Here is a 22,937-nt window from a genome sequence, read left to right on the forward strand (position 1 = left end):
TCTGGCCCTGGCCTGTCTTCCTGCAGGTGCACCTTCGCTCTGCCAGGCGTCTCTGTGAGCTCTGCTGTGCCAACCGGGGCACCTTCATCAAGGTCGGCCAGCACCTGGGGGCACTGGACTACCTGTTGCCAGAGGAGTACACCAGCACGCTGAAGGTCCTGCACAGCCAGGCTCCACAGAGCAGCATGCAAGAGATCCGCCAGGTCATCCGAGAGGATCTGGGCAAGGAGGTACCCACCTTTGCAGCGGGGATGGCCCTGGGTTGGGATGCTTCAGAAAAGGCCCCGGCTGAATTCTTGCAGTCTCGGCCAGGGTGCTGGGGATCCATCAGTGAGACAAAACCAAATGTCACAGCCACTCTCAGTGCTGAAATCAAAGAGGTTAGAAGGAATCTCAGTTGCCCTCAGTGAAACATACCAGTTCAACCATATGAAAGAGTTCATATGAGACTGTTACTGACCTGAAACCTACATATGATTAATATGGTTCAACCTAATAATATCTGTCACTTACTGAAGGTTTAATGCCTTATTGAAGCTTTATCCTCAGCAGGGCTTTCAAGCCTCATCCCATCTGGTTTCCGCCTACCTGTCTATAAGTTGGTGGGGCAGAGTGACACTGTGGTTTAGACTCTAGAGCCAAGAGCTTGGACCTTGCACAAATAATTGATCTTGCCACCTCACTTTCCTTATCTGTAGCCCACCACATAAGGTTGCTGTGTGGATTAGATGGGATAATGAATAGAAGGTGCTTAGTGTAGTACCTGATGTAGAGCAAGTGCTCAACAAATATTAGCTATTATTTGTATAGTAATGGTGTTCTATACTATTATGGTTATTTCCCCATGCTCTGGTCCCATTGTGCTACCTGTCTCAAGCTCACTGTATTCTTAGTCCTCAGTGCTTGTGCCATGGTCTACCATCTGCCTGGTGTCTTTGCTTCATTCTCTACTTGTCAAGTGACTTCAGGCCATCTGCCTATCTGTCTACCCAGCTAGCAGATCCCAGGCAGGGTGCTAGGTGCTGGGTTTCCCGTCCAAACCCGAGCTCTTCTAGGAAGCCTTCTGTGACCCTTCCTTGACCGATCTTATCCCTCCTTGGGGCTCTGCAGAACTTTGCTCCCTGCACTTGTGCAACTTGTGGATTGATTAGTTGTGTCTAAGGGTTTCCCTGCAAGTCATAGTCTTTGAGGATGAAGACCACAACAGTCCTTTTACTCTGTATTTACGGCTCCGAAACAGTACCTAGCAGGTGCCCTGGGGCTGCTTAAAGAGCCAATGGATGAACTAGAAATAGTGTCCTTAGGCTACTTGGCGCAGGGCCGGGAGAGTAGGGCAGAGGTTTGATAAAGACCAGTGGTTCCCATTTTACAGGGAGCTGGCCCTGACTATCGGTCCCTTAATGTGGAGCTGGCCCCAGGTACGCAGCATCCATCCAAAGATGTCCCGCTTCTCAGTGGTATCCTGGCCTGGAGTGGGGCTTGGATCACACAGGGGGTGAGCATAGAAATGTCTCTGACTCCTCTGCCACTGAGGAACATTTCCTCCAAAGGGAGGGACAGTGAGTGAAAGGTAAACCAGATCTGTGGCTGGAGTCAGGGAGCAGGCTGCAAGCTGGGAGGAGCAGGGTCAGGAGAGAAGGACCCTAGGCAGAGGGGACTGAATTGGCACAGTGCTGGCCCACTCATGGCTTTGCCTCTTAACAAGACTCTTGGCCCCCAGCTTCTAACAGCACGAGATTCACCCCAGAATTAAAACTAAATAAATCACGGTAATAACAGTGTGAAGTGCATCACTGCTGGCGTGTGGCAGCTCTCTCGGGGTGGAAAAAAGGAGCAGAAGACAGCAGGTTAACCCTTGGAGGCTGACTTGTCTGGAGAGCTGGGGAGGGAGGTGGGACAAGGGCATGTCAGTGGCTGTCCCCAAGCCAGGGTGGAGTGAGGGAAGTTTGGAGTGTCAGCAGTCATGGTGGCCCACCCAGCTGGCTAAAGAATGTTTGGGGTTGGAGGACGTCGCCTGCTCTTCAGGGCCCCTTCTCCAATCCCTTCCACCCCCTGCCGATTAGCCCTGAGCACAGTGGCCGTGTGGCTCCTGCCCCACAATGCGTCTTTAGCTCCCTGAGAAAATGGGCCACTGTCCATGTCACGGTTCTGAGGGGCATCCCTCATAGCTGGGGAGCTTCTTCAGAGCCCTCTGGGTTCTTCCCAGGGCCCCACAAGCACACACTTCGTCTTCCCTGCCATCTTCCTCCTCCTCCCCCTGGGAAGATGCCATTTGTTCCCTGGTGACACACTTTCCCAGTGTGTGGGTGGAGGGAGGGGAGCGGGGCCATGTGGGAAGAAGGGTGGGTGCGTGTGGGGGTGTGAGGGCGGGGGAATGTCACTCACTTGGCATTTCCAGCCTCCTCCAGCCCCTCCCATGACACTTCTCAGGGAGCAGTCTCGCCCCCAGGATGCTTGAGTGGGCCCCACTCATCCTCAGCTCCATGTCAGCCCAAGACCTGTAGAAAGCTCTGTTTCATCCCTGGCTTAAAAGAGGCTGTCAGTCTTGCCTCACCACCTTCCTAGGTCCCAGTCCTCGGATAGGCTTGAGGTTACCTTGAACTCAGAGATTCCGTAAGTGCTCCTAAAGCTCAGACTGTAGAGAGTGGAGGTGCAGTAAGAGAGACACTTGGATGGTCAACAGCAGTGTTAGAGGTCACTATGTCCTCAGACCCGTCCCTGTCGCAGGCAGGTGGGGCCCGGCCCTGTGGGGTGTTGCCAGCGTGGGTGTGGGGGTAAGATTGAGGGTGCAGTACTTCTGGACCCCACGGTTCATGTTCATTTCTGGATCAGTCAGAATTTCTGCACATCAGCTGGCACCATCAGTGCAGAGGTGAGGGCACTTGAAGGAGCACCATCCTTGCATAGCATTGGCTCAGGCAGGGAGTGTGCTGGGGGCCACATTGCTAAGGGAGGGCTGATGACAAGCAACAGGATGAGACCTCACGTCCTCTAATTCCCAGGCTGGTGATTTGTCCTCTACATAACAGCTTCTATTTGGCAGGAAAAAAAAAAAGCAGTTGTGTATGTCTGTGTGTGTATCTTGGAAGTTTCTCGGCTAGTATTACCAGAAAGAAACTTACTTTTTTCCTTTGTTTGGATGTTAGGCTTATATCCTGAAAGACAGGTTCCAGGAGGCAAACAGGAGCCCAGCCTCTGGGAAGTGGGGTCGTTTCTGTCTCCTCAAAAGTGACCTGGTTCTGGACTGGGTCGGGGGTGTTCCCAGCCTTGGTCCCCTTGACTGCCCTTGGGCTGTGGGTCCAGATGCAGTGCTGACCTTGGCCAGCAGATGGCGCCTGAGCTTGCAAGTCAGGGATGGTTGTGAAGACCTGGCCCTTCCCTTTTGAGGGATCCCTGACCAGGTGGACGAGACTGGGGCTCTTTCTACTCTTGGGCATGGTTCATGCTGTTGAAGGTACCCAGACTGACATCTCTACACCCTGAAGGGGTATGCATAGGCCTCAGCCACGAGGCTGTTGACCTCCCTGGGCGCCTGAGCCCTTGGCTCCATGTTGGAGGACGTGGAATTGGGGTTAGGAGTTCTCTGATGCTCCGCAGTCTCTAATGGCTAGTGATTCTGTGCCTCAGCACCATTTCCTTCATTCCTTCTCTCTCCTGCTGGTCTACGCAGTTGGTATTTAGCGAAAAAGGACAGTGATGGACACTTGGGTGTAGCCAGGGATGGGTATGACTTCGTTCCAGTCCTCACAGTCCAGGGTCCTGGGAGGTTCACTCATCATGGTAATACATGGCCACATAGTGCTCAAGGAGCTTGCCGAGGAGAGAGAGGTTGCCTTGGGCAGATGGAGGCCTTCTGAAGCAGGTGGCCTCTGACCCAGCCCCTTAGAGATGGATGGAATTGGAGGACGTGGATGTTGGAGGAGGTGATTACTGATTAATAAGCGGGGCTCAGCAGAGGTGCAGGGACAGGAAAGCATAAAGCACGGAGGTGAACAGTGAAGTCTTGTTGATTACAATGTGGCATTCAGCCGGTGAATAGTGGATCAGAGATTGTAGGTTTGGGGCTGAGACCACATTATGAAGGGCCTAGAATGTTCTTTTCAGAATGTGAGCCTGAGGGAGAGAAGAACTTGGGGAGGGACTTATCAAAAGAAGGATGAAGAAACTGAGATATACGGAGTGGGGTGGGGCATGTGGTTGGGTGATTGAAGGAATTTGCCTAATAGCTTGAATTTTTAGTAATGTGGGAGATGAGGTCCTCTTTGAAAAGGGGAGGAAGATATAGATGGGGAGGTTTGAGGTGGGTGGGAAGCTTGTGGATAGAGTTATCGTGGGAATTAAGGGATGATCTGTAGAATTGTGAACCGCACCGTGCTGTTATCTTTGGTCATGTATACACACACACATCTATACCTGCCCCCATGACATACAGACAAGTCAGATCTTGTTACAGCCTATTTCAAGAAATGGTCCAAGTCGTGCATGGTATCTCATGCCTATAATCCCACTGGGAGGCTGAGGCAGGTGGATCACTTGAGGTCAGGCGTTCGAGACCAGCCTGACCAACATGGTGAAACCCTGTCTCTACTAAAAATAGAAAAATTAGCTGGGTGTGGTGGCGGGCGCCTGTCATCCAAGCTACTTGGAATGCTGAGGCAGGAGAATCACTTGAACCTGGGAGGTGGAGGTTGCAGTGAGCTGAGATCAGCCTACTGGACTCCAGCCTGGGTGAGAGAGTGAGACTTTGTCTCAAAAAAAAAAAAAAAGAAATGATCCATTTATGTCCTAGAATATAGTTGTATCAGATAAAGTTCTTTCCACCTCTGAAATCCCATGAGAAACTGAAGGAAATGAGGCCAACTGCTGGCATGGAGCACAGAAATACCTCTGTTAGGGGCAATGCTTATATTGGTGTCTGGGTGGTGTGGTTTGGCTTTTGTACTTTGGAATTTGTTTTGATCAGTTTTTCACCCCCTGATCTTTCCTCCCAGGGGACCTTATTTTACAGCTCCCCATAGTATCTAGGGACAAGTGTATGTTGCTGGTGCTCTGTGTTCTTGATGTACCATCCGACTGGAGTTTCAATGAGAATGAAGGAGAGAGAAGGTGCAGGAGTACCGTTGTGCAGCAGGTAGAGTAATTCATATCCAGTTGTTTTGTAAGAGCCTGTGGGTGCAGTGGGAGGGCAGTTTGTCTTGTTTGCTCAAGGTTTAAGCAAATGTTCAGAAAAGAGATAAAGAAGCCTTTCCTCCAAGAATATCAATGGTTTATCTGCTCGGTGGTGGTGGCAGAGAGAAGGCACTGTAGGTGCAAGGACCAGCATGAACAAGGCAGAAGTGGAGAGACAAGGCAGGAGAAGGCCTGCCTCAGTGAGGGGCACACAGCACCTCTGCTGTCCCGTGGAGAACTTGATGGGAGGGGGGAAAAGGCGCCCTCTTTTTGCATCCCTTCCTCTAGTCTGTGGCAGGTTGGCCCGGGCTGGGCTGGATTTCATTCCTGTGTAAGTCAGGGCTCCCAAAGAAACAGAACCAATAGGATATGAATGTGTGTGTGTGTGTGTGTGTGTGTGTGCATGCACGTGTACTTGTGTGTGTGTATGGAGAGAGAGAGAGAGAGAAAGAGAGACCAACTGATGTTAAGGAATTGGCTGATGTGGGTTATAGAGGCTGGGAAGTCCAAAATCTGCAGCGTGACGCAGCAGGCTGGAGACCCAGGAAGAGCCGATGGTGCAGTTCAAGTCTGAAGGCTGTTTGAAGGTTACCTGCTGGCAGAATTCCTTCTTGCTTGGGGAAGGTCAGTCTTTGTTCTATTCAGCCCCTTATCTGACTGCATGAAGCCCACCTGTGCTATGGAGAGTAATCTGTTTTATTCACAGTCCACTAATATAACTGTAAATCTTGGCTGGGTACAGCGGCTCATGCCTGTAATCCCAGCACTTTGGGAGGCTGAGATGGGAGGATTGCTTGAGCCCAGGAGTTCGAGACAAACCTGGGCAATATAGTGAGACCCCATCTATGTTAAAAAATTATTTTTAAAAATTGAATTAATAAAACAAACAAACTGTAAATGTCACCTAAAAGTACCCTCACACAGCTGAGTGCAATGGCTTATGCCTGTAATCCCAGGACTTTGGGAGGCTGAGGCAGGCAGATCACCTGAGGTCAGGAGTTCGAGACCAGCCTGGGCAACATAGTGAAACCTCCGTCTCTACTAAAAAAAAATACAAAATTTAGCCAAGTGTGGTCATGCACACCTGTAATCCCAGCTACTCAGGAGGGTGAGGCAGGAGAATCCCTTGAACCCGGGAGGTGGAGGTTGCAGTGAGGCAAGATCATTCCACTGCACTCCAGCCTCCCAGGTGACAGAGTGACACTCCGTATCAAAACAAAAACAAAAACAAAACCCCTCACAGAAACATCCAGAGTAATGCTTGGCCCAATATCTGGGTGCCGTGGCCCCGCCAGGTTGACATATAAAATTAATCATCATATAACCATCATAATTCCCCATGTCCCCCTCTGCCAGGATTGCACATGTGTGCCCTCAGTCTGCTTTCACACGGCCTGGAGCTTCATAGTGAGCCTTGGCAGTAGGCAAGAGCCAAACTGCCTGTTGGTATATTGGCTTTGTGGCCTTGGGCATGTTACTTACGCTCTCTGTCCTATGCCTCCATTTCCTGATCCCTAAAATCGGAATCATAACACTACCTGCCACCTAGGCTTGATGTGGGGATGGATGGAGTTAAAGATTGTGGAGCACCTAGAGCAAGCTTGCTGCAGGGCAAGGGTCAGTAAACGTTAATAATTATCTCTGTGGCCAGGCATGGTGGCTCACGCCTGTAATCCCAGCACTTTGGGAGGCCGAGGTGGGCGGATCATGAGGTCAGGAGACTGAGACCATCCTGGCTAACACGGTGAAACCCCATCTCTACTAAAAATACAAAAAATTAGCTGGGCATGGTGGCGGGCGCCTGTAGTCCCAGCTACTTGGGAATCTGAGGCAGGAGAATGGCGTGAACCCAGGAGGCGGAGCTTGCAGTGAGCTGAGATTGCACCACTGCACTCCAGCCTGGGACACAGAGCGAGACTCCACCTAAAAAAAAAATAATAATAATTATTTCTGTGTATTGTGCTGTGTGCTTTATATGAGCAGGAACTGGGGTTTTGAGAGACTTGTAAATGGCAGAGTTCCATCTTTACCTGGGCTTCTGATAACTGATACAACTCTCTGTCCCCTATTCAGTCATATGTTGCTTAATGATGGTGATATGTTCTGAGAAATGCGTAATTAGGCAATTTTGTTGCTGTGTGAACATCACAGAGTACTTACACAAACCTAGATGGGATAGCCTACGATATACTTGGGGTATATGGTATAGCCTGTTATTTTCAGAATGTGAGACTGAGGGAGGCTTGAATCTAGGCAATTGTAACAGAATGGCGAGTATTTATCTATCTAAACATAGAAAAGGTACAGTAAAAATATGGTATTATTAATATAATGGACTGCTTTTGCATATGTGGTCCATTGTTGACCAAAATGTTGTTATGCGGCACATGACTGTACTGTTTTGCTAGAATAATCCTCCTTTCTCTTCCTCTTCCTGATCAGTACCCAGCACTCTACCTGGCCAGCCCCTTCCCCGCCATTTTTAGAAATCCCCACAGGCTCCCTAAGGAGCAGCCTGGGTTTCTAGGGCTCTGTCTTCCACTTTGAGGGGTTACCTGGGGGGCAGCTCAGCTGGTTAGGGTTAATTGCTACAGTTTCCCAAGGCTCTTTGGCAGCTTTCCTCTGGATTAGGGACTCTGACGTATGTGCTCTTGGTCTCCAGGCAGGGCTAATTCCATGGATGAGGGGTGAGCGGAGGTGGAAGTCTGGCCAGATTGCCAACGAGGAGTCACAGGTGCCCTTAGTCATGGAGTTGGTGGCTGTGCTGTATTTAGGACCCACTCGCCTAGCCCTCTTCACTTGTAAGGTGGCAGCCAGATTCGGCTTCCCTTACAGTGTCCTGGTGGGGCCAGGTGTGGACTGTATCCAGGGCTGAGCATGCCCTGGGCTGGACTGGGAGTAGGGAAGTGGTTAGAGCAGAAAGGGGGTAGGAGAGCCCCTCCTACGCTGGGGACTGACTCCACCTGTGCCTGCAGCCCCCACAGGGGAGAGATGCCTCCAGGCTCTTATATTCTTTGCTGCCTTCTTTCCAGCACTGATCCAACTTCTCCCCATCCTCCTCTTGTTTACTCATGTGCATTTACTGAGCACTTCCTCTGTGCCTGGTACTGTACCAGCCCCTGGGGTCCCTGCCCCCTGGAGTGCCCTGGCTCTGCCCCTTGGAGTGCCGTTCTCCCATGCTGGACGTCCAGATGAGGTCAGCTCACCCTCTACCAGCCCAGGCTGCATCACAGGCCCAACGCTACCTGGAAGCCCTCCTGGAAGCCTGCGGCGATCTGTAGACTTGCTTCTCCCTGGTCCTGAGCACCACCTTTGTTTGTTCAGGCATCTGGTTTGTCTCCCTAGACTGTCCCTGAGAAGGGTACCAGATGAGTATTCTGGGAATGGAACAGAAGGATCTGGTGGCTGTGAAGCCATGTGTAGGAGAACTGGGGGCCATGGAGTGGGATCACCTCCTCCCGGCTGGGCCTCATCCTGCCTTCCCAGCAGCTCTCAATAAAAAATACATTTGTATTAAAAACATAATGAAGAAGAAAAAAACCCATTTCCCCCCCAATAATGCTGACATCAAAAGAAGATTTTTATCAATTATGAGAGAGAGATTTTGGCCATAAAATTGCAATTTAACCAGTGGGAGATGGATGGCAGGAAGCATTGCTGTCAGCGCGGACGGATGGCCTGCCGTTAGTCACTGCGGGAGAGGCAAGGCAATGGTTGAGGTGGCCCTGGCTTGCGCTTCCTGCTGATGGCCCATCTGGCCCGGCCTCCTCCCTGTGACCACTGCCCTCCTGCAGGCCTGTCCCCTCTCTTTGCCCTGCTCCCTGCCTGTGTCCTGCACCTCGAATCCCAGTGTCACCATGTTCTATGTCATCCTGGGTAAGTTTTGTGATTTTGCTGAGACTTGGTTTCCTCGTGTGTAAACAGGGGTGGTAAGAGAGGCTTCCCATGAACAGGGCGGTGGTGAGGATTGAATGCTGTATCCCAGCCACAGTGCACCGCCTGGTGAATGGTAAATGCCAGTTCACTGTCAGCTGTGCTTATTACGTGTAGAGTCGTTGTGAGGATGAAATTTGGCAGTAAGACCGGCACCCTCATCTTGTATCCAGCACCTTGCCTGGTGCCTTGATCTTCCTGAGGTTTAACAAATACTGACTCTGTTCACCTTCTGTTCAGTGGCAAGTGCTTTGGACAAAAGTCATCTGGGAGAATCACTCACGGGTCGTGAGGGCTTATAAATCATTTAATGCGACCCCCACATTTCACAGGTGAGGAAACTGAGGCTCAGAGAGGGGCAGTCACTTGTTCAATGACACAACTGGTTGGTGGTAGAAATAGGACTAGAACCCAGGTCTCCTGATTCCTGATCTGGTGCTCTTTCTCCTGGACTATTCTGTTTCAGATGGAAGCTCAGTGCCCAGAAGAGAGGGCAGCACTCCGTTGAGTAATCGGGCTGGCCTTGCTGTCAGAGGCACCCAGTGGGCCTCCGCAGCTTTCATCGGCCTTGGGACCTTGTGGTTTCCTGTGGACTTTGAGGAAGCCGTATTTTTCCTAAGTCCAGGATCCTATGGTTCTTTTTGTCCTTCTGCCAGTGGTTTGGGGTGATTATACTAATGTGCTCACCAGTTCACTCTTGGTCCACAGGCTGGACGTGGGGTGCCTCCCCTCTTTTGGGATCTAGTGCACAGCGTCGTGCCCAAGCCCTCTGATCGGCTGGTGTGTCTGGACTGTTCCCTTCCCACTTCCTGCAGATAAAAGGCCTCAGCCCACGGTGGCCCCATTCACTAACCCTGGGAAGGTTGGGGCCCACCACTTGTTGGTTTGCTCACCTAGAGAATACAGATTTGTGGAGCAACTGCTCTTCTCTTACCCATGTGCCACTGCAGCGGGGGATACACAGAATGTTAATGCCGTGCCCCTCCCTCCAAAGCCAAGCAGGCAGAATCCCGCACAGAGGGAGTAATTAGAGAACAATTAAGCCCTCAGCTGTGGGGCTGATGGATGGGAAGTTCAGGGGAAGTTCAGAGGCGGGTTCCTGGTGGTGGGGGTTTGGGCTTTGAACTGGTCCTTGAAGGATGAGTGAGATTTGAGGAGGGGAATTCTGAGGGCACACAGGGTTGGCAGTTGGTGGTGAGTGATGACCACAGGTAATTCAATGCCCAGAGAGCCGACAAGCTGACCTGGAGTGGCAGGGAGCTTTGGTCGGATGGCGTATTGGTTTTCTAGGGCTAGTCCCAAACCTGTGGCTTAAACAACAAATGTATTGTCCCACAGTTCTGGAAGCCAGAGGTCTGAGATCAAGGTATCAGCAGGGTGGGTTCCTTCTGAGGCCGTGAGGGAGGATCTGTTCCAGGCCTCGGCCCCAGCTTCTGGGGGTTTGCTGGCAATCTCTGGTGTTCCTTGGTTTGGAGATGCATCTCCCCGATCTCTGCCTTCATCTTCACATGGTATCCTCTTCATGTGGGTGTCTGGCTCTGTGTCCAAATTTCCCCTTTTTATAGGGACATAGTCATATTGGATTATGATTGTGCTACTCCAGTGTGACCTCGTCTTAACTAATTATGAATGTATCTGCAATGACGTCATTTCCAAATCAGGTCACATTCTAGGCTGGGGTTAGGACTTCCACATATGAATATTTGGGGGGCACGGTTCAGCCCACAGCAGATGGGTGCATTAGGTCTTTTGTAGTCAGAATCTTAACTCCAGCTTGAATGAGCCAAGGCAGAAAAGGAGATGTGTTGCATTGTAGATAGGGTTGGGCTAGAGTTGGGCCTTGGGGCTCTCTTCTGGGACTCTTGTATCTCTCCTGACAACTTCTCTCTATGCATCGGCTGCTTCCCTCCATGACCAGCTACCATTGGCAGCTTTTACCCTCACGTCTTCTCAGCTTCACATCTAAGAGGGCCTGACCCTGCTCCCCAATTTCAGGACTCCGATTGACTTAGCCTAAGTCACATGTTGTACTGGCTTAAATAGTGTCTGCTCCACCCCACCCCACTTTTCTTTATAAATTACCCAGCCTCAGGTATTTCTTTATAGCAGCGTGAGAACAGACCAACACAGATGGGTAAAGGCAGACAAGATGGTAGGTATTAGTGTTGGTGGATAATAACATATGGTTGTGTTTATTTGGTACTTGTTATGTAGTGTACATTGGCTGGATGTGTTACAGATATTGTTTTGTAACCTTTACAATAACTGCAAGGCTGGTAGATTACCATTCTGGTTTTCCAGTTGAGGAGGCAGAGGCCCTGAGAGGGTAACAGCCATGTTCACATAGCTAGTAAGAAGCAGAACCAGAATTGGAGCTCTGATGATGACATCTCCACTCTTCCTGCTCTGCAGCTCCTAGCCCTGCAGAAGGGCTGATTTCTGGGGGACAGTAAAGAGAGCCATAGGCATTGGGTCTTGCTGTGGCAAGTTTTAGGGTATCTTCTGAGGCCCCAGGTCTTAGAAGTAAAGTCAAATCGGCTAATAGTGTGTGTGTGTTCTTGTGTGTGCCCAAGACTGATAAAGAGACATTTGAGGCAAAGTGAGCTCATGGTGTAGGATGGATGGAGGGCTCCCAAGGAGGGGCCCTTTGAGGAGGCTCTTTCCATCATCCATATCCGGCAGAGGTGAGCTCTCCCTATGGAGCCTTTTTAGCTGTCTCCCTAAGCTGGGGCAGGTGCCATTTTCCTCCCCTCAACATCTCCCTGGAGCTCAGAGCGTGAGTGTCCCAGGCTGGGCAGTGCGTCAGGAGGCCATAGCCTGGAGGACAAACACCATGGTCACGGCTCTTGAAGGACCTGCCTTGGCAGTTGGCCCCATGCCTTATGAGACTGCCACAGGGGTCACAGAGCCCTCATTTCCTCCCTGACTGGAACTCGTGGGCTTCCTTCTCTTCCCCAGGGAGATAGGGAATGGGTCTCCCTGGAGGCTGCTCAAGGTTGGGGCTGTCAGTATGGGCAGAGTGGATGTGATTGCAGTGGCTTCTGATGCCTCTCCCTGTCTCCTCGTGACCCAGAGGCCTGTTCTTCCTGGTGCTAGCCCTGGGAGAAGGGATGGCTTGTTAGAGGAGCCTTAGGCCTGCCCACATGTACAATGAACATACAGGCCAACATGGCCAAATGAGTGAGGGATATGTGCTTGTCTTAGTTTGGGCTTTCCTAAAAACAAACAATAATTTGAGTAAAAGTGATTTTGTGGGATGCTCAGATGCTGCCAGTAGGGAAGTGGGGACGTGGTTCAGGAAGGAGGAGGCAGCTGGTAACTCTCTGCTCTTAAACCAGTGGCTACTGTGGGCAAAATCAGGTCAGTCCTGTGGGCAGACTTGGAAATGTTGTCAAATACGTTCCTTTCACCCATCCCACCCAAGGGCCAAGGTAGGATATTCATTCATACAACAACTTTCTAACTTCTCTTTTTTTTTTTTTTTTTTTGAGACAGAGTCTCACTCTGTTGCCCAGGCTAGAGTGCAGTGGCATGATCTCTGCTCACTGCAACCCTCACCTCCCGGGTTCAAGCGATTGTCCCACCTCAGCCTCCCAAGTAGCTGGGATTACAGGCATGTGCCACCAAGCCAGGCTAATTTTTGTGTTTTTAGTAGAGACAGGGTTTCCCTATGTTGGCCAGGCTGGTCTCAACCTCCTGGCCTCAGGTGATCTGCCCATCTTGACCTCCCAAAGTGCCTGGCCCTAACTTCTTTAACTGACAGCTGCTCCTGGGGGCTGATACTTCCTGAGACTTGGAAGTCCCAGGGAGTCTCTGGCACAGATGCAAATCCTGGGGGTTATGCAGGAGCTGGAGGGGAGCAGGTGGAGCACTGTCAGGGCTAGGCCAGCATCATCTCCTACAAGCCTCACAACTGCTCTGTGAAAGTAAGTACTGTTTTTATTATTCCTATTTCACAGAGGTGCAAACTGAGGCCAGAGATGTTAGGTCTCATGCCTGAGTCACTCAGAGAATGTGAGCAGAGTCAGGTCTGGCTTCAGAACCCAGACTTCTAAACCCCAGCATTCTGTGGCTCTTTGCAAAGGGTCCTGTGCTTTTCACAAAGGTTTCTCATCCTAGCAGCTTACACCTTCTGTCAGCATTCCTAAGCGGGAGGCAGGGCAGGCAGATGAGGAACTCTCGCAGGTCAAGGAACTGAATATTTAGCTTTTCCTCTGTCCTGGGCATGAATTAGATGTTTTCAAACACATGGTCTTATCTAGTCCTCACACAGCTCCGAGAGATTGGCATCCCTTTCCCATCACTTCCAGACATAGACGCTGAGACTCCGAGACATTAAGTAACTTCCTCAGGGTCACACAGCAGGACGATGGCTGAGCCAGAAACTGAACTTGAGTGTCACTGAACTCCAGAGATACACACTTCAGTTACACAGGCTGCTTCTAAGAGGCAAGTGACCCGGGAGACCTGCCTGTGAGGTTGGGCGGGGCCAGCACCTTTCCTCTGACCCCACATCTTGCCTTCCGCTCTGGGCTGGCCTCTGACCTGTGTTCCTTAAAAGCCAATCATAAGGTGGCCGAGGAGAAGGGGGAAGTGGGGTGTTAGGCTCTTCTCTGTCTTACCCCTGGGAAAGGTGCTATCCCTCTGTGCTCTCTGGTGGGGGGCTGGCCTTGGGGGAGAGTAGGGGTGCCCTCTTGCTCTCCTGCCTGCCTCCTTGGAGCTGGGTCTACTGCTGCCCCCGGGTCCCCTTTCCCCACTCCTTTTTTTTGGTTTGAGATGGAGTTTCGCTCTTGTTGCCTAGGCTAGAGTGCAGTGGCGTGATCTTGGCTCACTATAACCTCTGCCTCCTGGGTTCAAGTGATTCTCCTGCCTCAGCCTCCTGAGTAGCTGGGATTACAGGCGTCCACCACCATGCCCAGCTAATTTTTTGTATTTTTAGAAGAGACGGGGTTTTATCATGTTGGCCAGGCTGGTCTCGAATTCCTGACCTCAGGTGACCTCCTAGCCTTGACCTCCCAAAGTGCTGGGATTACAGGAGTGAGCCACTATGCCCAGCCTCCCCACTGCTTTTAAAAATGTTTTAAGGTTTAATAGTTTTTAGGGTACAGGTGGTTTTTGGTTACATGGGTAAGTTCTTTAGTGGTGATCCTGAGATTTAGTGCACCTGTCGCCTAAGCAGTATACACTGTAACCAGTAAGTAGTCTCTTATCCCTTACCTCTTCCCCACCGCTTTCTACCTGCTGCTGCCACTTGGCAGCAGAGGGAGCCGAGACCTCCACGTCTTGCTGATTTATGTTCACTGTTAAAACAATAATGTTTAATCTGGAAAGGGCTAATCAATTTTTTATGCTGATTATGAATAGGCCAGCTGTGCCTGCTTCTTTATTCATGGAGCTTCAGAAACAAGCCCATTTCCCAGGCCAGGCCTCCTTGGTGATTTATGCCATGGGAGGCCCTGTTCGAGGGGAGCTCATCCGTGGCTTTACCTGTGCCACTTTGGAAGGGAAGCCTTGGCAGCTGCTGGCTTGTGCATGAGTGTGCGTGTGTGTGTGTGTGTGCCTGCATGTAACCAGGCAGTGTAGCCTGACCCCGGGTGGAGCACTGGACTGGAATATGTACTTGTGTTTGAATGTGTGCACGTGTGTGTGTGTGTAGGTTTGCTGGGATGATGCTGGGTGATATGCTTTGGCTCTGTCCCCACGCAAATATCATCTGGAATTGTAGCTCCCCCGTCCTGTTCTTGTGATAGTGAGTGAGTTCTCACATAATCTGATGGTTTTCTAAGGGACTTCCCCCTTCACTGGGCACTCATTCTTCTTCTTCCTGCCACCATGTGAAGAAGGAAGTGTTTGCTTCCCCTTCCGCCACAGTTATAAGTTTTCTGAGGGCTCCCCAGCCACACTAAACTATAAGTCAGTTAAACCTGTTTTCTTTATAAATTCCCCAGCCTTGGGTATGTCTTTATTAGCAGTGTAAGAACAGATGAATACACCGGGCTACCATTCGGATGGAAGGTGGGAGTTACAGGATCATGGCATTAGAAAGGCTAACCAGGATCAAGTACTCGAACACTCTGCTTTTACAAGTGAGGAACTAAGACCCAAGGTGAGGTGACTTCGCTGAGGTCCCATAGCTGGGTGGTGGCAGAGGTGGGACTGTGGGACTAGACTGTCCCCCGTCCCCGTACTCTTGCTGAGAGTGCAAAACTCTTTCCCAGTGGTACAAATAGGGCAAGAGGGTCGGAGGAAGGAACTGCATGGGTGGCTTTGCTTGAGTCCTCTTGATTCATCACAACCACCCTGGTGCCTCTGAGGAGCTTACATTTCAGGTACGGAAAGAGTTACAGACTTCACTTTGAAAGAGGTCCGCACTAGAAGAGACAAGGTTATCTGAGGTTTGGGCTACAGCATTTGGGGATTCTTGGAATCCACAAATAGGGTTGTAGGAGGGGTCATTGGGGCTTTCTGGAGGAGGTGAGACGTGAGCAGAACTTTAGTGTGGTCAAGAGGAGAATGTATATGAAGGCATGGAGAAGGCCTTTGGGGCAGGACTGAAGATGTCCTTTATAGTATCACCTGAGGGTGGGGTCTGAACCTTGAGGCCAGACTAGAGAGGCCTGTGTCTCCCAGGCTGGGGTGGGGCAGGTGCTGGGTCTGGATGGCTTGGGTGTCCACAGGCAGGGGCTACTGTATGTGGACTCTGTGTGTCCCCTCCCCCTGCTGGGAGTTCACCAATCCTGTGTATTCATTGTTTGACTTTGCAGGTATTTATCGCGCTTCTATGTGCTGGCCCCAGGGGTTATGTGGGTGAACAATCTACCATCAGGGCACTATGATCTATTTATAGGGGAAGAGCAGCTGTTAAATGTGTGAGGAGAAAAATAAAGCTTTAATAACACCTGTGATAAAGTGCCCTAGACTTTTCCTCTTGGCACTTGAGTGACTGCAGGGAGGTTGCAGTATTGAAGCTGAGACCAGAGGATGGTTAAGGGACAGGTGGATGGGACAGGGAGAACAAGAATGCAGAGACCTCAGGATGGGAAAGAGCCGGGTCTGTCCAGAGACAGGAGGGGCTTGGTGGCAGCAGGGCAGGCAGAGACCCTGAAAGATGAGGCTGGAGAGCTGAGCTGGGTGTGCTGATGGGGTCCAAGGCTGGTGTGGGGAACAAGAGTAGAACTCACTGGAAGACCAGTTACGGGGCAGTTATGGTCATCCAGGCAAAAGGGGATGGTGGCTTGGACATAGGGAAGTGGAGAGGAGAGGACTGGCATATTTGCAGATGGAAACCACGGGACTCAAGGATAGGTTACATGGAGAGGTGTGGAGGAGGTGGAGGTGCCACAGTCACCTCCCTGGATTCTGGCATGCACAGTGGGGGGTGTTAGCGGGTCATCCTGCTGGCAGTTGGGGAAGGAATTTTGTACAATGCTGGAATTTGCATAGTTGCCCCCTCTTTCCTCAGGGTAGGAGCGAGTGGGTTGTGGTCAGAAAGCTGGCAGGTGGCACTGAGCAATGTAGGGTTCAGCATTGAGAGGCTAAACAGCCTAGGGTCCCTGGTTTCTAGATACTAAAAAAAAAAAAAAGCACCCTGATCTAATGAGAGCTCTGGGGTGAGTGTGTTTCCCTGTTACCGGGTTTGTGGATGGAGAGGCTGTTATTTCTTTTCTTTTCTTTTTTTTTTTTTTTTTTGAGACGGAGGCTCGTTCTGTTGCCCAGACTGGAGTGCAGTGGCGTGATCTCGGCTCACCACAAGCTCCGCCTCCCAGGTTTACGCCATTCTCCTGCCTCAGCCTCTCGAATAGCTGGGACTACAGGCGCCCGCCAAGACGCCTGGCTAATTTTTTGTTTTTTAGTAGAGACGGGGTTTCACCGTGTTAGCCAGGATGGTCTCGATCTCCTGACTTCGTGATCCACCCACCTCGGCCTCCCAAAGTGCTGGGATTACAAGTGTGAGCCACCGCACCCGGCCGAGGCTGTTATTTCAACAGCTGGAGCTGCTCCTGCACATCCACCATGGAGTCCTCATAGTGATGAGAGTCTGGCCTGGCCCCACTGCTGTGTGTGAACCAAGGACAGCTGCCTGCATGTGAGGCGGCAGAGGAAATTGGGCTCCTTGGGAAGAGAGGAAGATGTCGCTTCATCTGAGCAGGGCTGAGCATTTGGCCCTGGTGCTGGGAAGGAATGACATTGAGGAGGAAGCCTGGGAGGGAAACAGGGACTGGTTTCAGGTGTCCTTGCCTGGCATGGCAGAACTAGGAAGCTGTGATGTTCCCCTTTGTGGTCTCACATCTTGGGGTTCACACTTGACCTATGTTCCCCTCGTCTCACTCCCCAGCTTTCCAGCCCCACTACGACCCTAGAAAATATAGCAAAAGACTTAAAACAGACTTCCACTGAGAGCGTGACACTAGCGCTCTAATCACCAATCCATAAAGTTTGTAAAGGGCCTGTATGAGGCTCCTATTGGCCGCTGTCACAAATGACCACGCATTGCATGGTGTCAGTCAACACACATTTATTATCTTATCCTGCAGATCAGCAGTCTGAAAATTAAGGTGTTGACAGGGCTGTATTCCTTCTAAAGGCTCTAGGGGAGACTCCCTTTTCTTGCCTTTTCCAGCTTTTAGAAGCCACCTGCCTCCCTTGGCCTGTGGCCCCTTCCTTCATCTTTACAGCCAGTGGTATAGCATCTTCCAGTCTCCCTCTGCCTTTTTCACCCTGTCACCTCTGCACCTGTCATGTCATCTCTTTCTCTAATTCTGGCCCTCCTACCTCCCTCTTGTAAGGATTCTTGGGTTGATATTGGGCCCACCTGGATAATCCAGGTTCATCTTTCCACCTCAAAAGCCTTGCCTTTGGCGCACCTGTAAAGTATCTTTTGCCACAGAAGGTGAACATCTTTGCGGGGGCTCATTTTCTGCCTACCACAGGGTCAGATAATAAATGTTTTAGCTGTTGCAGGCCATACCATCTCTCTGTCACAACTGGTTACCTCTGTAGTGGTGGCACAAGTGCAGCCATAGGCAACATGTCAATGAATGGGCATGCGCCCCAGTAAACCATAGCTCTACCATGGCAGAGAGGGTTGGGTTGCTGACCCCAGTGCTGGTGTTCTTAATCACTGCTCTGCTTGCTGGGCTGAGCCAGTAGAGTTATGTTGGCTGCCAACCCCCACCTCCCAAGTGTGGGCTTTGTCTCCCCGGTAGATCCATGGCGCCTGGGTTTACTTCCCTGTAAAATTCTTGGGCACTGCTGGTATCATATGCCAAGTGAATCCAGAAAGCTTTTTTACTGGGTGCAACATCCTTGCATGTACAAAGAGCTTTGGGGCTGGGTACAGTGGCTTATGCCTATAATCCCAGTACTGTGGGAGGCCAAGGCGGGTGGATCACCTGACGTCAGGAGTTCAAGACCATCCCGGCCAACATGGTGAAGCCCTGTCTCTACTAAAAATATAAAAATTAGCCAGGTGTGGTGGTGCACACCTGTAGTCCCAGCTACTTGGGAGGCTGAGGCAAGCGAATCGCTTGAACCTGGGAGGTGGAGGCTGCAGTGAGCTGAGATCATGCCACTGCACTCCAGCCTGGGCAACAGGGTGAGACTCTGTCTCAAAAACAAACAAAAACACAAAGGGTTTTGGTATTCACTTGCTTTTGGCTCTGAGGCAAGCAACATAGTTTAGGCACATTTGCTGTGTAGCATTTTGCTACCTCCTGAAGCCCAGGACGTCTGTCCTGATAGCAAATGGAGCTGCTCTAAGTGAAGGATGCTGTGCTTTGTGGATGTAGGAACAACTGAGGGTTGTTGGAAAAGTCCTTTGGGGTTTCGTAAGGGTGAACCTGTCAGGTTTTAGAATTCATGGCCCTCATCAGAAATGAATGTGAGCCTTTGTGGCTGGGCGTTCACCTCAGTGGGCAGGAGCTGTGGATGGGGACCCCTTCTCAAGGGGGAAACGGGGAAACTAAGTCTGGATTCCTAGCTTGGGAGTTGCTGGCCTTTGTATTTCTGGCTCTCTCCAGTCTCTGTATCTCATTCCCCTTATTCATGGTTCATACATGCTGTTCCCCTTTGCCTGGAAGGCTTTTCTACCTCCTGGGTTCAAACAATTCTCCCGCCTCAGCCTCCCAAATAGCTGGGACTACAGGTGTGTGCCCCCATGCCTGGTTAATTTTTTATTTGTTTGTAGAGATGGGGGTCTCATTATGTTGTCCAGGCTGGTTTTGAACTCCTGACCTCAAGCGATCATCCTGTCTTGGCCTTCCAAAGTGCTGGGATTACAGATGTTGAGACACCACACCTGGCCAGCTTCTCCTTCCTTTCTTCAGCTAGTTAACTGGCTCCTTAGCCTTCAGATCTCCACTCTTTGTCATCTTCTCAGAGAAGCTCTCTCTGCTCTCCCTGACCAGGTTCAGCCCCTGAGCATAGGCTTTACGGTGCCAGCTCTCCCTTCATCGCCCTTGTCAGAGTTGGCCATTTTACTTTTATTTGTGATTATGTGGTTAGTTTCTATCTCCTTCCCTTGACTTTTAAGTTCTAGCCATAACTCCAGAGGGTGATGGCTGAACTTTGGACTCACTCCTCAAATGCCCAGTGATTAGCATCATGCCCTGCATGTATTAGTCACTCAGTAAACATTTGTTGGATAGATAAATGAATGACCCGTAGCGAATATATTCTCCTCTATAAAATATAGGCTGTAATATCTCCTCTAACCTCAAGAGAGGGTTGAGAATTACATACAAACATTTTGAAGGGACCAGACCTTACCCAGGTATAAGGAACTACCCATGGTTGAGCATTCAGTCCGTGCAGGGCAAAGATATTCTGACATTCCCTTGTATTGACCCAAGTTCAAATTCAACGGGGAGGTGGTGAGTTCTCATGTGGGCAGGCTTGCAGTGGTGGTGCAGGGCCCGGCCTGCCTGGGTCCAATCTCCTGGTCCCACCTCTCTCAACTGTGATGGGGCATAAGCACTTGGCCTCCGGGGCTCAAGGCTGGCTCATTGCCTCAGTATTCGGATCACCCAGGGGTTATCTGCCTGGGCTGGGACCTGGCTCTGGGGGTCTCTGGCTTCATACTGCATTCTGTCCAGGACCTCTGGTCTCTTTTACCCCAGAGATCTCTGTCACAGGCAGGGACATAGATATGTCACCCTGTGAGGCTATAGGAGTTATTAAGATGGGGAACGCTGAAAGATTAGATTTATGATAGCCAACGGTGGATTATGAAGAATAATTTATCAAATGTCAGTGCCCGTGGCCTACAATTTACAGAAGGTTTGCTTAAACTGAGGAGATCTGATTGGACTGTCCCCTCCCCCACCACGAATGAATGACAGCTCTAATGGATGGCTTCCCAGACTGGCCAGCCACACTGGGTGTTTATCTGCTTTTTATTAATCATTATTATCACAACATTTCCATAGAGTCCCTTCATCCACAGCTCTCAAGGTACCCAGCACCCGGGAGGCCCCTCAGCCACCGTGAAGGAACTCTAGCCACTTCTGGGAGGTGTTTCAGCTACCCTGGATCAGCTGGAGGGCCCAAAGTCCCCTCTCCCTGATGAGGACAGGGATATTCTAACCTTAATTCCATTCATCCGTTAGGAAATACCTACCAAGTCCCATCAGGTATAAGGTGCTTTTGATACAGTGCTGAGCAAAAGCAGACGTCTGTAGTCTAGAAGAGAAGAGGAAAATTAAGCAAATATAAAGAGGTAAATGAGCAGCCGTGGCGATTGCTCTCAAGGAAGGTGCATGAACCCTGAGAATGTACGCAGGGGAGGCTTCTCTGAGGAGGTGATGGTTCAGCTGTGATTGGAAGAATGAGTGGGGGAAGGGAGCCTTTTGGCCAGAGGGGACAGTGTGTGCAAAGGCCCCATGGGGCATGCAGAGAGCATGTTGGTGGCTGAACGAGGTCATATGTTACTAGTGGAGGGAGGAGGGTGGGGCAGAAGAGGTAGGCCGGGTCAGACCCCATGGGTCGTGTTCAGGATTTTGGCTCTGGGAAGCTGGTGTAGTGACTTATGCAGAGAGATCAGCTTAAGTTTGGGAAACTCACCCTAGCTGCATGTGGAGGCTGGATTGGAAGAGAAAGGGCAGGCCGGTGAGGAGGTCATTGCAGTCTCTGGGGAAATGAGGATGGTGGTTAACACTCACTGATGGAACCAGACTGAGAGGCCAGAACTGCTGACTCTGTGCCCAGCACTCTCATTGTAGCACTCTGCCCTCATAACTGGAGGCATCGCATGAGTCACCCACTGCTACTGCAGTTATTGGGGGGCTACTATAGGCTCTATTCTAGACCCTTTATGTATGTGGTTTCATATGACCCTATGAGGTCAATATTAAAATAACCATCTTACAGATAAGGAAACTGAAGTACAGTGGATTTGAGCCTTGGCAGTTTGACCTAGAACCTGCACTGGAATCACCAAGCCTTATAGCTTCTCAGGCTAGACTGTCCTGACGAGCTGCTGGGCGTGTCTCAGAGTGCACACACAGCCATCCTGGAGTATGGGTGCCCCTGGCTTCTTTTTTCCCTACCTGTCAGCCGCTGGTCACCATCTTGAGGGAGGAAAGAAGCTTGGTCTGACCTGTGATGCCCTTGACAGAGCCATGTGGGCAATGGCCTTGTGCCAGGAGGCCCTTCAGCAATTGGCAAGCATTGTGCCAGCCTCAGTGCAGGAACAGTTTTGTCATTTCTGGGGTTGGCCCTTGTCAGGAGGGCCTCAGGTTCTGCTGCTGGCCCTTCATTTTCTTTTCAGCTTGGCAACAGCAATAGCTAATGGCTCTGCAGAACCAGTAGTTTGATCTTTTGGACCCCAGAAAGAACACAAACTCCATGGAAGACAAGGTCGGAGTGTCCTTGAGCTGTTATTGCCATTATTATTTTTATTATAATAAATTGCTCTGAGTGGAAAGCTGGTGATGAGGGGTATTCCCACCTTGAGGCAGGGCAGCTGTTGAGTGGGGTGGAGGTCCGGACAAGGAGTGAGGAGGGAGAGTCACACTTGATGCCTGTTCTCCCCTCTGATCACCATGGTCACATCAGAGGTGTCCCCTTCTTACCTTGCTGGACATTTCTTTCAGGATTGGAGGAAGCAGCAATGTGCAGGAAGCACTATCTCCAGCAGGCCCTGCTAAAATACAAGTGTGTTTTTCTGAGAGGCTGTTGCCTCCTCACGGCCAGAGACTATGTTAAGTACACTCTATGTAATTAACATGGTTCCTGTCATATGATGGTCCTGCAGTAAATATGTGTTGACTGGTCGGCTTAGGCTAAGGAATAGCAAATTGGTTTCATTTCATATATGAACTCGGGTCAATTTGTAGTGGCTGCCTGGGGCACTGTGTTGAGATTCCAAGGCACCACCTGGGCTCATCAGGAATGGACTAGTGATGTCTGGCATCTAGTAATAGTTACTAGTATTAGTTAGCTATTGCCACATAACAAATTACCCACATCCCACCTCCAAAACTTAGTGACTTAAATCAATAAATATTTGTTATCTTACAGTTTCTGTGGGTCAGGAATTTGGGAGGCTCTGGCTGAGTCGTGAGGTTGCAGTCCTATGGAGGCCTGGCAGGGGCCGGAGGATTGTTTCCAAGACGGCTCACTGTTGTCAGGAGGCCTCGGTTCCTTGCCACATGGACCTCTCTGCAGTCGGCATGAGTGTCACCATGTCATGGCAGCTCACTTCTCCCAGAGCAAGCAATCCAAGGGTGAGTGAGAGGCTTGTCACCGCCTTTATGACTTAGTCTTGGAAGTCACACACTATCACTTCTTCCATGTATTCTTTGTTGGGAGTGGGTCATTAATTCCAGCTCGCACTA

At 50.6% G+C, this 22,937-nt stretch overlaps 1 protein-coding gene across 2 annotated transcripts in view; it reads left to right on the top strand.

Moving 5' to 3' along the window:
- Positions 1 to 22,937, top strand: part of ADCK1 (aarF domain containing kinase 1) — a 130,763-nt gene that overhangs the window by 55,088 nt on the left and 52,738 nt on the right. For both annotated transcript variants that reach the window (XM_017880656.1, XM_017880657.1), the window contains one exon: positions 27 to 230. In XM_017880656.1, coding sequence (XP_017736145.1) covers positions 27 to 230 — 204 coding nt within the window. The remainder of the gene's footprint in view (positions 1 to 26; positions 231 to 22,937) is intronic.

Source organism: Rhinopithecus bieti, unplaced genomic scaffold (assembly GCF_001698545.2).
Source record: "Rhinopithecus bieti isolate Rb0 unplaced genomic scaffold, ASM169854v2 scaffold_11380, whole genome shotgun sequence".
In the NCBI taxonomy this organism is placed as follows: domain Eukaryota; kingdom Metazoa; phylum Chordata; class Mammalia; order Primates; family Cercopithecidae; genus Rhinopithecus; species Rhinopithecus bieti.